The sequence below is a fragment of the Nicotiana tabacum genome, chromosome 5, assembly GCF_000715075.1.
Source record: "Nicotiana tabacum cultivar K326 chromosome 5, ASM71507v2, whole genome shotgun sequence".
In the NCBI taxonomy this organism is placed as follows: domain Eukaryota; kingdom Viridiplantae; phylum Streptophyta; class Magnoliopsida; order Solanales; family Solanaceae; genus Nicotiana; species Nicotiana tabacum.
In genome coordinates, this window is record NC_134084.1 from 131,892,106 (window position 1) to 131,909,185 (window position 17,080).

At 39.1% G+C, this 17,080-nt stretch overlaps 1 protein-coding gene across 2 annotated transcripts; it reads left to right on the forward strand.

Annotated features, from left to right (window-relative positions):
• Positions 1 to 2,234: 2,234 nt before the first annotated feature.
• Positions 2,235 to 4,744, forward strand: LOC107821921 (large ribosomal subunit protein uL23-like). 2 transcript variants are annotated; one of them, XM_016648397.2, is made up of 3 exons: positions 2,235 to 2,373; positions 3,488 to 3,848; positions 4,498 to 4,744. In XM_016648397.2, exons 1-3 carry the CDS (start codon positions 2,358 to 2,360, stop codon positions 4,580 to 4,582), a joined length of 462 nt encoding a protein of 153 aa, XP_016503883.1. In that variant the 5' UTR covers positions 2,235 to 2,357; the 3' UTR covers positions 4,583 to 4,744. The 2 variants fall into 2 exon arrangements, with proteins under 2 accessions (XP_016503883.1, XP_016503882.1); XM_016648396.2 differs by having other exon boundaries at positions 2,249 to 2,373; positions 3,485 to 3,848.
• Positions 4,745 to 17,080: the final 12,336 nt, after the last annotated feature.

The following is a 17,080-nucleotide window of genomic DNA, read 5'->3' on the forward strand; positions in this document are numbered from 1 at the left end:
ATAACAACAACTGAAACAGAAGAAAAACAATTACAAGGAATACCACTCTTCACAAGATAATAACCGGGGATCTCTCAATATCCCGAGGATCTCTTAGTACCCTTAATATATGTCAGGGATCTCTTGGTATCCCGAGGATCTCTTAGTATCCTCAATGTATGTTAGAGATCTCTTGGTATCCCGAGGATCTCTTGGTATCCTCAATATGCGTGCTGGCGGATCTCTTGGGATGCCGTCCCGTAGTCCCAAAATAGAGTACACAGCAATAACACAAAGAATACTCAATTAAACTCAACTTTATACCAAGGTAAAATGGGTAATTCTAACCTAACATGCTTCACATAATACAATTAAGGCAGTTTAAGCAAATAAAGCAGTTAAGTCAATTAAACATGCTTTTCTAAGCTAACAACATGGTTAAATTTTAAGTAATGTAGGTAGGAAAGGGAAAACACAATTAAAGCTACTTTAGTGAAAATAAAATTTTCAATAATTAGCACAAGTAAGAACTCGTCACCTCACGTACAAGGCATTTCAACTATCACCATACCAATCCTAAGGGGAATGTCCCCCATACAAGGTTAAGCAAGCCACTTACCTCGAACCAGCTCAAAATCAACCCGAAACTACGCTTTTGCCACAAGTACTCGACTCCAAATCTATTCAATACAATTGCATAATGTAAATAACACTTCAAGTAACTAATTCTACAAATAAATTCTAAGCTAATACGCGGAATTAGGTAAAATGACCAAAATGCCCCTCGGGCCCATGTCTCGAAATCAGGTAATATTTATATTTTTAGAATTCTTGTACTCTCACAAGTCTATACATATCAAGAACTCTGAAATCGGAGTTCAATTGACCCATCAAATATCCATTTTAAGGTCTCTAAATCTCAAGCCATAATTACCCATTTTGCACTGATTTTTCCTAATTTTTTACCACTAGTTAGACCTTTAATCACATATAAACTAGTTATGAAGTCAAAAATATTACCTCCAACTGATTCCCCTTTGGTTTTCTCAAAAATCTCCCTCAAAAGTTTCAATCTCATTAAAAAATGGTGGAAAAATGAAGAAGGGTTGCGGATGGGCTATTTAAATACTGCCCAGATTTAACCCTATGCGATCGCAGAAATACCTATGCGATTTCATAAGACAACTTCCTCAAAACAATGCGATCGCGAACAGCTCTATGCGATCGCATAGAGCAATTCCATCACCCCGCTGCCACTCCAAGTCCTTCTATGCGAACGCAGTGGCCAACACTGCTCACCCTATGTGATCGCACTCTTACCTTCGCGATCGCGATTCACAAAAATCGCCTGGCCTTAACTGACTCTACACGATCGCGGATGGACTCACATGATTGCAATGAACAAATCACTGCTGCTAAAATACCAGAAAACCAGCAATCTCCCAAAGTCTAAAAGTGCCCGTTTGAGTATCCGAAATACACCCGAGGCCCCCTGGACCTCAACCAAATCTACCAACATATCCCATAACATCATTCAAACTTGTTCCAACCTTCGGAATGCTCAAAACAATATCAAAACACCAATTTAGCACCGGATTCAAGCCTAAAAACTTCAAAAACTTTCAAAATACGCTTTCGATCAAAAAGTCTATCAAACCTCGTCCGAATGACCTGAAATTTTTCACACACGGCACATTTAACACTACGTAGCTACTCCAACTTTAGGAATTCCATTCCGACCCTCGGATCAAAATCTCACTATGGAACTGGAAACTTCAAAAATTCAACTTTCGGCATTTCAAGCCTAAATTAGCTACGAACCTCCAAAACAAAGTCCAAACACGCTCCTAAACCCGAAATTACCCAACGGAGCTAACAGAACCATCAGAATTCCATTCCGAGGCCGTCTTCACACTTTTCTGACTATTGTCAAATTTTCAAAACTTAAGCTCTCATTCAGGGACTAAGTGTTAAGGGATCGGGGCTTAAATTCTTAAAACAATCAATCGGGTCGTCACAGGTAGTGTAATGTAGTGTATTTTACAAATGATAATGAGGATATATATATATATATATATATATATATATATATATATATATATAAAATCTATGTATACCGACTAAAAAAAAATAGTAAATCCAACTAGCTATTTATGTAAAGATCTTATTATAATATTATCCAATCTTGCTTTTGTTTAGTCGGTTGGAGTCACTAAAGCCCATATATATGGGCCTCAAAGCAACGGCCCGAATAAGCCGGGCTCTGCTAGTCAAGGCCCCAATATAAATCATTTTTCATTGTCTTCCATGAGAAAACCCTAGCGGTACAGCGGGAGCTTCTCTGAGGTTTGCAGTATAAGGTTTTAGAACTATCTCCCATGGCTCCGGCTAAAGGTACATGTTTAAATCTAATTTTTTTTTTTTTTTACATTTAATTTCTAATTTTAACTCTAACTAGAGATAAATTTTAAGAGTGCGCTCAGTAAGAAGGTTATTGTGTTGTTGGAAACTTGAAAAGTATTCGCTTTTTGTCTCAGAAGCTTGGGCATTTCTGATGAAGCTCGTTTTTTTAATTTTTTATTTATTAAATGGCAGAATATTCTAGTTGTTAGATTCATTTAAAGGTGAAACGTGATGTAGCTTAACTTATAGGTGTGAACATTTTTGTTGATTAGAAGGCTCGTTTGGAGTTTACCGCATTTGATTGAAATTTACGGAATAATAGTTGCGATGATTATATTGGGAGTTTGGAGAATGTGGGATAGAGGAGATAGTTGTAGCTTGAAATCTTCCAGCAATTCCGATATGTGTTGATTTAAGCAGAGGCGAATGCAGAGTACTGGTACCCGGTTCATCTGAACCAATACTTTCGATGGGAGCATAAATTTATGTAAAAATCCACTAAAACTGCAACAAGTAGTAGACATGAACCCATATTGTTAAAAATAAAATGGGTTCAATGCTAAGAACCTTAAAGGTTGAACTCATAAAGCTTAAATCATCGATTTGCATGTGGATTTAAGGATCTTTTTAGACTACGGTGGTGTCTAGGCTAGCTGGACAATTTGGTACCTCCTACCAGCTCAAATATGAGTAACTCTGCCAATCAAGGTTTGGGTAGATGGGAATGTCAAGTCATGATTTCTATGAGAGTTTGGATACAAAGATTCTTTTCTCTTGGGACGTATGCTCAGACCTTAGTGGTTCCAATTTTCAACTAGAAAGGCTAATGGTTTGGTACTTATATTGATAATCATGAGGGCTAAGAGTAATGGTTACTCTTTTGGTTTGATTGGAAAATCAAGTGTTTGTTTTATATCTTACTTTTACTAGTACTGTTTTCTTACCTGGAATCTAGTGTTTGAATTGAAACAAAAATGATGTGGGTTGTTCAGAAATCGAAGTCGATATGCTCTATAACAGGAAGATATCAAATGAATTCTGTGGCATATATTCCTGCTAGTAGATGACTTGATCTGTTACTTAGTGCGACTTCCTTATGTAGCAGATGTGGCAAAAAAAGGTGACCCCAAAGCCCAAGCGGTCAAGGCTGCCAAGGCTGTGAAATCAGGATCAACCTTTAAGAAAAAGTCAACAAAGATAAGAACAAAAGTTACATTTGATCGGCCTAAGACATTGAAGAAGGATAGAAATCCCAAGTATCCCCGGATTAGTGCACCTGGAAGGAACAAACTTGATCAGTATGGGATTCTTAAGTATCCTCTCACCACTGAATCTGCAATGAAGAAGATCGAGGACAATAATACACTTGTTTTTATTGTTGACATCAAGGCTGACAAAAAGAAGATTAAGGATGCGGTGAAGAAAATGTATGATATCCAGACAAAGAAAGTCAATACCTTGATCAGGTAACAGCTTGTTTATTTTCCTATTTGTGTTTTGGCTTGGTTAATAGGCACTTTTAGTTGTTCTCTTGATTTCTTTAACAGAGAAGATAGCTACACATCATTTTTTTATCCAACATTACTGATGCCCTTCCAGATAAGGGCATTGATGCACTGTTCAATAATTTCCGAGCGTTACGTGTTAAGTTTAGTTCTGTGGTAATTTGGACGTTAAGGAATTTGTCTCATTATTCTGCATCTGCTAAAACTACCTCAAGAAAACAGACATGTGTAGTCTTAGTTGTCATATGTTTGCATTAACATTTTGATATCTCTGTAGTTGCATTATAAACTTCCCAGTTTTATGCTGGTTAGCCTTTTATTTATATACGAAGGTTTATTCTAATTTATGTTGAGCCAGAACTTATATGAAGCAGGTTTTTTCGGACTTGCTTGAAGTACTTGTGTGTTGCACCACTATTTTAAACATTCTCATTTGAAATAGTGTGAAGATAATATGCTCTGAATGAAGTGAACTTAGTCCTACCACTGCAATTCTGGCAAAAAATCAATTTGTTGTTTCTTATTCTTCACCATTTATACAATGTTTAATGTTTCATGCAACTTCTTGCTATCTTATCTAAGCTGCTGGCTTTGTCATATCTTGGTTCAGGCCTGATGGAACGAAGAAGGCATATGTGAGGTTAACACCAGACTATGATGCTTTGGATGTGGCGAACAAAATTGGAATCATCTAACTGTATTAAATGGTTTGGATTTTTTGTATGAGAATTTGGAACTTTTGAACTCAAGTACTATCTTATTCAATTTTGACAATTGAGTTTCAATGATGTACTGTTCCATGGAAGACTTCAACTTGTATTAAAACTAGTTCTAATTTGTGCTTTTATTTTTCTCAAGTATTTTTCCTAATCTGTTTCTCTTGTAGGAACAGAAGTCTTCTAGTATTCAAGCTTTTTATTTTGGGGGCGCATACGACACCTGGACTCCGGGAGGGGTAGGTGTAAGAAAAATTACTAACTTGACCCTTAGCCCGAGTATCATCTTTGGTTATTACTTTGATTTACAGGTGATGTTATCTATAGGTGGTATTTGTTTGAGTTATATTAAACCCAAGGCAATCATACTAAATTCCATTCAATATGATCTCTTTATTACTGCAAAAAGAAACTTTATAAAGCTACAATGTTGCCCACAATAATTAGCTTTACAAAAGAAAGAAATATAGAAGATAAAATCTTTACCCACTGTATATACTATCATGGGCTGAATTTCTTCCTATTCAAAACATTAAAAGAAAACAGTGTCTTAATGTAGATGACGTATTTTCAGACTACACGTTATGCCTCCCAACCATAGAAACATTTTTATTACGATAATCTCAAAGCTACTCTTTTCCATGTTAATTTTTGAGTATAAGATGCAATCGAGCTTCAAATCAGTAAGAAATAATGACTTCTTTTGCTATCAGTACAACTCCAGCATAGTCCGCTTGACAAGTAAACGAATTGAGAAACAACAATTAGTGCTATAGTTCATCACTAAAGGAGTAAGCTTTCAAGAGAATTATCTGGAGATTCTTGCTAGTTAACACTTTCTAGGTATTCTTCATTTACGTAGGGTTGGGGGAATGGCCGCACTCAGTGATGTAGACAACCTACCAATACATAAGCATTAGTTGCTTCCACGGACTCGAACCCGTTACCTACAAGTCACACGGAGACAATTTTATAGTTACTACAAGATTCCTTTTTGAACATAGGAAAACACAAACAACATTATTACAAAAAGATAAGAAGAAAAGCTAAGAGTATCGTGAGAAAAAAATAGATTGAGGACCCGGAGACCGAGATTCCTTTTTGAACATAGGAAAACACAAACAACATTATTACAAAAAGATAAGAAGAAAAGTTAAGAGTATCGTGAGAAAAAAATAGATTGAGGACCCGGAGACCGAGCACAAGGGAAGACAACAAGAAGACTTATGTATGTGTTTGCTTGAACATAATAGCTTAGGATATGAGAATTCGTTCATTTTCATACTGTGCTTCAATATATAGATATACTACAATTACATGCTAATTATAGTAATGTGGGATTGCCGCATTCTTTTTAATGAGTTCATGTTTTTCCATGATTTTTTAAATCTATTAAAAAGGTGACTTGACCAGATTGTTATTGGCTCAATTGCAGGAGAACTAGTACTGCATCATGAGGTTCACTACTGCTATTGTCATTTGGTCAGCCATTTTATGCTGTGGAAGATGCCAACAAATTACATAACCTTCTAAAGCAATAGTAGCACAAAATGGAGGGGGAACTATACAACAAAAATGGCTGAAGTCTTGGCAACTTTATAAGAAACGCACTTCAAAATATTTCATTAGACTAAAACAAGGAACCTACAACGGATATGTCCAAATCGAAAAATGGATAACGAACAAAGTTCTCACCGGGAAAGGGCTGGACAATACGACATTAGTATCGGGAATAAGAGCTATGGGGTGGCTTCGGGGCATAACACTGCTATCGTAGATAAGCCAATTATTCTTTACTCCACTTCTTGATTAGAATACTCATACTAACTGTAAAATTGAACTTTGAAATTACATTGCACTAATAATGGCATCATTGACCTATTATTGTTGTCTTTCTCCTTTAAGGGGTAGTATTAAGAGCATAGGCTTTACATTCTACTGGTGTCATTTTGAGGGTTATCAAGACACTATGCACAATATGTCGCACACTGATTTATAGAAATTGCAAATTTTGAGCACCATGGACTTCAATTGTGGTGACACAGCTGCGGTATTCAAGAATTATTTATTGAAGTGTGTAAGCTGCTGTAACACTAATATATTACTATCATAGCACAACAAAGAGAAATAGAGAAAGCAAAAAAACAAGAGTGGTGCCGTAAAATTTACCTTAAAAGCTACCCGACCTTGGAGAAAGCGGAAAATATCACTGTTTATTTTGGACGTCAATGAGTGTCACGACCCGAATTTTCCACCAACGGGAGTCGTGATAGCGCCTACTAATATGAGCTAGGCAAACCGACTGTTTGAACACATTACCTTTTTACCCATTTTATTTTCTTTAACAATTATAAAGTAATAACGTGTAGACAACGAAAATTACAATAAGCGGAAGAAATGCGGTAAACTATCTGAAATATGTATCTAATACAATTGTTTGAGCCTCGATCACCCAGAACTGGTGTCACAGTTTCACAGACGATCTAAGAATACTATATACAAAGTCAGAAAGATAAAAAATACACTGTTTCTGAACTAAGTAAATGAAACAAGAGTAAAGGGATAGAGGGAGACGCCAGGGCCTGCGGACGCCCGCAGGACTACCTTGGATCTCTGCGTGGACTGAAGGCAACCACCCAATCTACGGTCCAAAAGCTACTGCTCCGGGATCTGCACATAGTACAGAGTGTAGTATCAGCACAACCGACCCAGTATGCTGGTAAGTGCCTAGCCTAACCTCGGCGAAGTAGTGACGAGGCTAGAACCAGACTACCAAATAAACCTGTGCAATTTAACTATATACAGCGGAAAAGAAGAACAATAATATACAGTCAAGTATGGGAAGGGTAACATGTTGTGGGGAACTATCAACTTAGAATAGAAAGACAACGGGTAATTAAAAGGAACACCATATCTCAGATATCAACAAAGAATCAGAAATCAATAAGTACACGGTATCACCCTTCGTGCTTTTACTCTCGTCCTCACCAAAGCAATCAAGTAATGAAAATGCGCACGGCATCACCCTTCGTGCTTTTACTCTCGTCATCACCATATAATCAATATAATCGGCACGGAATGGTACATCGTGCGGCACGACATCACCCTTCGTGCTTTACACTCTTCCCTCACAAATCATACACGATATCACCCTTCGTGCTTTAACACTCTCTCACCAAAATAATACACGACATCACTCTTCGTGCTTTAACACTCTTCCTCACCCAAACAACAATCACAAACAATAGGGAAAGGGAATAAATAAAATTACAATAAAAATCCCTACAAGGGAGATAACATTAAAAGCAACAATTCCCGACAAGGGAGATAATATAATGATTCTCTCCTCTTTTTCACTTTTACTTCATAACTAACTTCACAACTTGAGCCAATGCTCTAAAAGGTTCAATTACCGCTTATACTTTCACATTTCATTATACAACTTGAGCCAACGCTCCTCAAAGTTCAAATGTCACAATTACTTCCACAAACTTTGCCCAACAATAGAAATCATCACCAAAGCATGAATAATACAACGAAGTCATAATAATCACAATATAAGACTCCCGGGCATGCTTGACACAAATGTATAGATACTCGTCACCATGCCTATACATCGTACTCAACAAATACCACATAGCAAATATGACTCGACTCCTAATCCCTCAAGCTAAGGTTAGACCAAACACTCGATGCCACGAACACAATTCAAGTCTCTACTATCGCTTTACCTCTTGATTCCACCACCAATTTGCTCGTATCTAGCCACAAGTTACTTAATTACATCAATAAATGCTAAATGAATCAATTCTAATGCATGAAAATGAGTTTTCTAAAGTTTTACCCAAAAAGTCAAAAATTGCCCCCGGGCCCCATGGTCAAAACCCGAGGTTTGAACCAAAACCCGATTACCCATTCCCCCGCGAATCCAAATATGTAATTTGTTTTGAAATCGGACCTCAAATCGAGGTCCAAATCCCCAATTTTTGAAAAACCTAGGTTCTACCCAAAACACTCATTTCCCCCCAAGAAAATCATTGATATTGAGTTGAAATCATGTGAAAAGATGTTAATGATCGAAGAAAACGAGTTAAAATTGACTTACAATCGATTTGGAAGAAGAGTTGCCTTTGAAAAATCGCCCAAGAGTGTTTTGGTTTTGAAAGATGGTGAAAAATAAAAGATTTTCGGCTAAGTTATAAAATTGCAGGTTGCAGATGTCGCAATTGTGACCAGGGTTCGCAATTGCGAACCCAGACTTCTGCTAAGTTCGCATTTGCGAAGAAGATTTCGCATTTGCGAAGTGGGAATTGTGAACAGTATGTCGCCTTTGCGACGACTGGCAAAAATTGGGGGGAATCGCATTTGCGATAAATCCCTCGCATTTGCGAGGTAGGCTGGACTGGGCTATTTTCGCATTTGTGACATAACATTCGCATTTGCGAACTCGCATTTGCGAGCCAGGCTTCGCATTTCTCACCCCGTGCAATGCAATGCAACAACTGAAATCTGCAATTTCTCAAGTCCAAAATCTACCCCGTGGCCTATCCAAAACTCACCCGAGCCCTCGGAGCTCCAAATCAAATATGCACACCAACCTAAAAATATCCTACGGACCCGCTCGTGCATTCAAATCACTAAAATAACATCAACAACTATGAATTTAGCATCAAAATCATGAGATTTCTTAAGAACTTCAAATTTTTCAAATTTTCTCAAATACGATCCGATTCACGTCATTTCAAATCCGTTTCATACCAAATTTTACAAACTTATCTTAAATCACATATAAGACCTGTACCGGGCACCAGAACCAAAATACAGGCCCGATACCATCAAGTTTTAAACACATTTCATTTCCAAAACTCATAAATAATTTCAGAAAATAATTTTCTTTAAAAATTCATTTCTCGGGCTTTGGACCTCGAAACTCGATTCCGGGCATACGCTCAAGTCCCATATTTTCTACGGATCCTCCAGGATAATAAAATCACGGGTCCGGGTCCATTTACCTAAAATGTTGACCGAAGTCAACTTAAATCCATTTTAAAGTTAAAATTCATTATTTTTCACAAATTTTCACATAATGGCTTTTCGGCTACGCGCCCGGACTGCGCACGCAAATCAAGGTGATGCCGAAAGAGGTTTTCGAGGCCTCGAAACGCAGAATTTACTTTTAAAATAAGTGATGACCCAAAACATCCTCCACCTCTAAAACAACTGTTCGTCCTCGAACGGACATAAGAAGGAAGTACCTGAGTCGGGGAAAAGATGGGGATAACGGCTCCGCATATCGGACTCGGACTCCCAGGTCAAGGCCTCAGTGGGCTGACCTCTCCAATGAACACGAATAGAAGGAAAACTCTTCGATCTCAACTGACGAACCTGCTGGTCTAGAATAGCTACCCGCTCCTCCTTATAAGACAAGTCCTTATCTAACTGGACAGTGCTGAAATCTAACACATGGGATGGATCGCCATGATATTTCCAAAGCATAGACACATGAAACACTAGATGCACGGCTGATAAGCTCGGCGGCAACACAAGTCTGTAAGTCACCTCTCCCACTCGATCAAGAATCTCAAACGGACCAATGAACCTAGGTCTAAGCTTGCCCTTCTTCCCAAATCTCATAACGCCCTTCATAGGCGACACCCGAAGCAATACCCGCTCACCGACCATGAATGCCAAATCTCGAACCTTACGGTTAGCATAACTCATTTTCCTGGACTGAGCTGTACGAAGCCTATTATGAATAATCCTGACCTTGTTCAAGGCATCCTGAACCAGATCCGTACCCAACAACCGAGCCTCCCCGAATCAAATCATCCAACCGGCGACCGACACCGCCTACCGTACAAAGCCTCATAAGGAGACATCTGGATACTCGACTGGTAGTTGTTGTTGTAGGAAAACTCTGCTAAAGGCAAAAACTGATCCCACGAGTCTCCAAAGTCAATGACATAAGCTCAGAGTATGTCCTCCAAAATCTGAATGGTCCACTCGGACTGCCCGTCCGTCTGAGGATGAAACGCTGTGTTCAACTCAACCCGTGTGCCCAACCCTCACTGAACTGCTTTCCAGAAATGGGAGGTAAACTATGTACCTCGATCCGAAATGATATACTCGGGCACACCATGAAGACGAACAATCTCCCGGATATAGATCTCAGCTAACCTCTCGGAAGAGTAGGAGACTGCTACATGGATGAAATGTGCTGACTTGGTTAGCCTATCAACAATAACCCACACTGCATCGAACTTCCTCAGAGTCCGTGGGAGTCCAACAACGAAGTCCATAGTGATACGCTCCCACTTCTACTCAGGAATCTCAATCTTCTAGAACATACCACCAGGTCTCTGATGCTCGTACTTAACGTGCTGACAATTCAAACCCCGAGCCACATATGCAATGATGTCCTTCTTTATTCTTCTCCACCAATAATGCTGTCGCAAATCCTGATACATCTTCGCAGCGCTCGGATGAATAGAGTACCGGGAACTATGGGCCTCCTATAAAATCAACTCCTGAAGCCCATCTACATTAGGCATACAAACTCGACCCTACAATCTCAAAACTCCATCATCTCCTAAGGTAACTTGCTTGGCACCTCCGTGCTGCATCGTGTCTCTAAGGACACACAAATGAGGATCATCATACTGCTGATCTCGGATACGCTCCAATAAAGAAGAACGAGCGACTGTGCAAGCCAACACATGACTGGGCTCAAAAAAATATCCAACCTCACGAACTGGTTGGCCAAAGCCTGAACATCCAAAGCAAGCGTCTTTCACCGACTGGAATATAAGCAAGATTGCCCATACTGGTTGACTTCCTAATCAAAGCATCGGCCACCACATTGTCCTTTCCCGGATGATATAAGATGGTGATATCATAGTCCTTTAATAGCTCCAACCACCTTCTCTGTCTCAAACTTAGCTCCTTCTGCTTGAACAAATACTGCAGACTCTTGTGATCCGTGAACACCTCACATGCCACGCCATACAGATAATGCATCCAAATCTTCAACGCGTGAACAATGGCTGCCAACTCCAAATCATGAACCGGATAGTTCTTCTCATGAATCTTCAATTGCCGTGAAGCATATGAAATGACCTTGCCATCCTGCATCAACACTGCACCAAGTCCAATACGAGATGCATCATAATAAACTGTATAAGGCCATGAACCAGTGAGCAAAACCAACACCGGTGCCGTAGTCAGAGCTGTCTTGAGCTTCTGAAAGCTAGCCTCACACTCATCTGACCATCTGAACTGGGTGCCCTTCTGGGTTAACCTGGTTATTGGGGTTGTGATAGATAAAAACCCCTCCACAAACCGATGATAGTAGCATGCCAATCCCAAGAAACTCCGGATCTCTGTAGTTGATGTTGGTCTGTGCCAGTTCTTGACTGCCTTAATCTTCTTCGTATCAACCTGAATACCCTCTGCTGATGCCACATGACCCAGTAATGTAACTGAACTCAGCCAGAACTCACACTTCAAAAACTTAGCATACAACTGACTATCCTTCAAAGTCTGAAGAACCACTCTAAGATGTTGCTCGTGCTCCTCCCGGCTACGGGAATAGATCAAAATATCATCAATGAAGACTATCACAAATGAATCCAAGTAAGGCCTGAACACTAGGTTCACCAAATCCATAAAAGTTGCCGGGGAATTTATCAACCCGAATGACATAACCAAGAACTCATAATGCCCGTACCGAGTGCGAAAAACTATCTTAGGGACATCGGATGCCATAATCCTCAACTGATGGTAGTCAGATCTCTAGTCAATCTTTGAAAATACCTTGGCACCCTGAAGCTGATCAAACAAATCATCAATCCTCGGCAATGGATACTTATTCTTGATTGTAACCTTGTTCAACTGCCGATAATTAATACACATTCTCATCGATCCATCATTCTTCTTAACAAACAACATCGACGCACCCCAAGGCGAAACACTAGGTCTAATGAAACCTTTTTCAAGCAAGTCTTGCAACTGCTCCTTCAACTCAGGCGGGGCCATACGATATGACGGGATAGAAATGGGCTGAGTGCCCAGAGCCAAATCAATGCAGAAGTCAATATCCCTATCGGGTGGCATACCCGGCAAGTCTGAAGGGAATACTCAAGGAACTCACGAATAACGAGCACAGAATCAATAGAAGGAGCCTCAATACATAAGCATTAGTTGCTTCCACGGACTCGAACCCGTTACCTACAAGTCACACAGAGACAACTTTATAGTTACTACAAGATTCCTTTTTGAACATAGGAAAACACAAACAACATTATTACAAAAAGATAAGAAGAAAAGCTAAGAGTATCGTGAGAAAAAAATAGATTGAGGACCCGGAGATCGAGATTCCTTTTTGAACATAGGAAAACACAAACAACATTATTACAAAAAGATAAGAAGAAAAGTTAAGAGTATCGTGAGAAAAAAATAGATTGAGGACCCGGAGACCGAGCACAAGGGAAGACAACAAGAAGACTTTTGTATGTGTTTGCTTGAACATAATAGCTTAGGATATGAGAATTCGTTCATTTTCATACTGTGCTTCAATATATAGATATACTACAATTACATGCTAATTATAGTAATGTGGGATTGCCGCATTCTTTTTAATGAGTTCATGTTTTTCCATGATTTTTTAAATCTATTAAAAAGGTGACTTGACCAGATTGTTATTGGCTCAATTGCAGGAGAACTAGTACTGCATCATGAGGTTCACTACTGCTATTGTCATTTGGTCAGCCATTTTATGCTGTGGAAGATGCCAACAAATTACATAACCTTCTAAAGCAATAGTAGCACAAAATGGAGGGGGAACTATACAACAAAAATGGCTGAAGTCTTGGCAACTTTATAAGAAACGCACTTCAAAATATTTCATTAGACTAAAACAATGAACCTACAACAGATATGTCCAAATCGAAAAATGGATAACGAACAAAGTTCTCACCGGGAAAGGGCTGGACAATACGACATTAGTATCGGGAATAAGAGCTATGGGGTGGCTTCGGGGCATAACACTGCTATCGTAGATAAGCCAATTATTCTTTACTCCACTTCTTGATTAGAATACTCATACTAACTGTAAAATTGAACTTTGAAATTACATTGCACTAATAATGGCATCATTGACCTATTATTGTTGTCTTTCTCCTTTAAGGGGTAGTATTAAGAGCATAGGCTTTACATTCTACTGGTGTCATTTTGAGGGTTATCAAGACACACTATGCACAATATGTCGCACACTGATTTATAGAAATTTGCGAAGTGGGAATTGCGAACAGTATGTCGCATTTGCGACGTCTGGCCAAAACTGGGGGGAATCGCATTTGCGATAAATCCCTTGCATTTGCGAGGTAGGCTGGCCTGGGCTATTTTTGCATTTGCGACATAGCCTTCGCATTTGCGAACTCGCATTTGTGAGCCAAGATTCGTATTTCTCACCCCGTGCAATGCAATGCAACAACTGAAATCTGCAATTTCTCAAGCCCAAAATCCACCCCGTGGCCTATCCAAAACTCACCCGAGCCCTCGGGGCTCCAAACCAAATATGCACACCAACCTAAAAACATCCTACGGACCCGCTCGTGCATTCAAATCATTAAAATAACATCAACAACTTTGAATTTAGCATTAAAATCATGAAATTTCTTAAGAACTTCAAATTTTCTCAAATACGATCCGATTCACGTCATTTCAAATCTGTTTCTTACCAATTTTCACAGACTTATCTTAAATCACATATAAGACCTGTACCAGGCGGTAGAACCAAAATACGGGCCTGATACCATCAAGTTTTAAACACATTTCATTTCCAAAACTCAAAAATAATTCCAGAAACAATTTTCTTTAAAAATTTATTTCTCAGGCTTGGGACCTCGGATTCGATTTCGGGCATATGCCTAAGTCCCATATTTTCCTACGGACCCCCCGGGACCGTCAAATTACGGGTCTGGGTTTGTTTACCCAAAATGTTAACCGAAGTCATCTTAAATCCATTTTAAAGTCAAAATTCATCATTTTCACAGATTTTCACATAATGGCTTTCCGGCTACGCGCCCAAACTATGCATGCAAATCGAGGTGATGCCGAAACAGGTTTTTGAGGCTTCGGAACGCAAAATTTACTTTTAAAATAAGTGATGACCTAAATGATAAGTTCAGCTGATGCCAACTACCAATTCTAGAAGCCCACCATTGTTGAAGCCACCAACCCATTCTAGAAGCCACCATTGTTGAAGCCTCCATTGTTGAATGAAGAATTCAACCACCAACCACCCTCTTTAAGGCTATAAATAGAGCATTATGTTTTACACAGAAATATCAATCCAAAGAGATTGAAATACAATCCAGGAAGAGATTGTGAGAACAAAAAGAGAGTTTGGTGAGGTTTTTTTGTAGAGAGAAATTCTTGGTGTAAATTCTCTGTAATTCTATTCTTGTGAAATAGAGTTGTTTTTCCTCCCAAATAATTTTCATATTAATCCAAGAATCACATCAAGTGGTATCAGAGCCTTCGATTCTGTGTTCATCAAGAAATATCGGAACACTGAAAATTTCAACTCGAATTTACGTTTTTTCGAAAACGTGATCTTCGGTGTGTTTTGATCATTTCATTAGATTCCTTGCATCGATACAAATTCAACGCAATTTTCTGGAGGCAAAACAAAGCTAAAACGAAGAAGTTATGGCAATTTAAATTTTACTATTTTTTTTCTTCTATCCAAGGAAGAAGATGATGAATAGTAATTGCCCAGTTAGTGCCACATCATCATCCAGTCAGCATCTAGTCAGTGCCCAGTCATCATAAATTTTCAGAAAATTATGAAATAACCCCTGAAGTTACTGAAATTATAAATCTGCCCCACAAGTTCAGTATATTTTCGATTTAACCCCAAAAGTTTGGTGTAAATTTTGAAAATTTTCTGGAGGCCCTATTTTGACCCAAGAAGAGTCAATCCTACCATTTTTAACCATTCCGGATGCGTTGGTGAGGTCCGTTTCCAAATTTTTGACCAAGCCATTTTAAAGATATAATGAAAGAGTCATCATCATCTAGAGCTATGATAAAGCTTACTGTCACAAATTACACATTGTGGAGACCTCGGATGGAAGATCTCCTCAGTTGTAAAGATTTGTTTGATCCCATAGAAGCAAAGGGTAAGAACCCCGATTCCACCAAAGAAGCAGAGTGGAAGAAATTAAACAGAAAAACTATCGGTCAAATTCGACAATGGATTGACGATAGCGTTTTTCATCATGTTGCACAAGAGACAGACGCGTATGCCCTCTGGGTGAAGTTAGAAGGGATGTATCAAGCCAAGACCACTAGGAACAAAGCCTTGTTGATGAGGCATTTGGTAAATTTGAAGTTAAAGCACGGAACTTCAGTTGCCGAGCATACCAGTGAGTTTCAGAGCCTGATAAATCAATTATCGTCTGTTGACATGCCGCTCGGGGATGATATGCAAGCCCTACTACTTCTTAGTTCTCTTCCTGATAGCTGGGAAACGCTGGTAGTCTCTCTCAGTAATTCAGCTCTTAGTGGAAATCTGACCATGTCTATGGTTAAAGATGCCTTATTTAATAAAGAAGCCAGAAGAAAGGACATCGATCATGGTGAGTCGCATGCCCTTATTACAGAAAGAGGGAGACAACAAGAAAAAAGTCAAGATAAGAGGAGAGGCAGAAGCAAGAGTAGGGGAAAATACACAGATGGTAGGAAGTCATCTTATGCGTGCTACCACTGTGGAATAAAGGGCCATTTAAAGAAGAACTGCAGAAAATTGCATAAGGAGAAGGAGCAGTTGAAGCAGAAGGATAGAGATGCATTAGTCACTACCCACGGAGAGGTAGCCATTTGTTCCATCCAAGAAGAGACATGCCTTCACATCTCAAGTCAAGAAGAAAACGAATGGGTGGTAGATACTGCAGCATCATACCACGCCATATCCCGAAAAGATTTCTTCACAACATACAAAGCAGGAGACTTTGGAGTAGTGAAGATGGGGAACACTTCTTCCTGTGAGATAGTTGGAATTGGTGATATCAAAATACAAACAAATATTGGGAGTACAATGATATTGAAGGATGTCTGTCATGTGCCAGATCTTCGTCTAAACCTAATATCAGGTATAGCTCTTGACAAACAGGGCTATGAAAGTTATTTCGGAAAAGACACATGGAAATTGTTGAAAGGGGTTATGATTCTCGCTCGAGGACATATTTGTGGCAACTTATATAAAACTCATATGAAGGTATGTTCAGACAGCCTCAATGTTATGGAAAAAGAGGCGTCTCAAAACCTGTGGCACCAGAGACTCGGTCACATGAGTGAAAAGGGGATATCAATTCTAACGAAAAAGTAGCTTATCAGAATGGACAAGAATGTTGCTTTAGACCCTTGTAATCATTGCTTATTCGGAAAGCAACATAGAGTCTCTTTTACATTTTC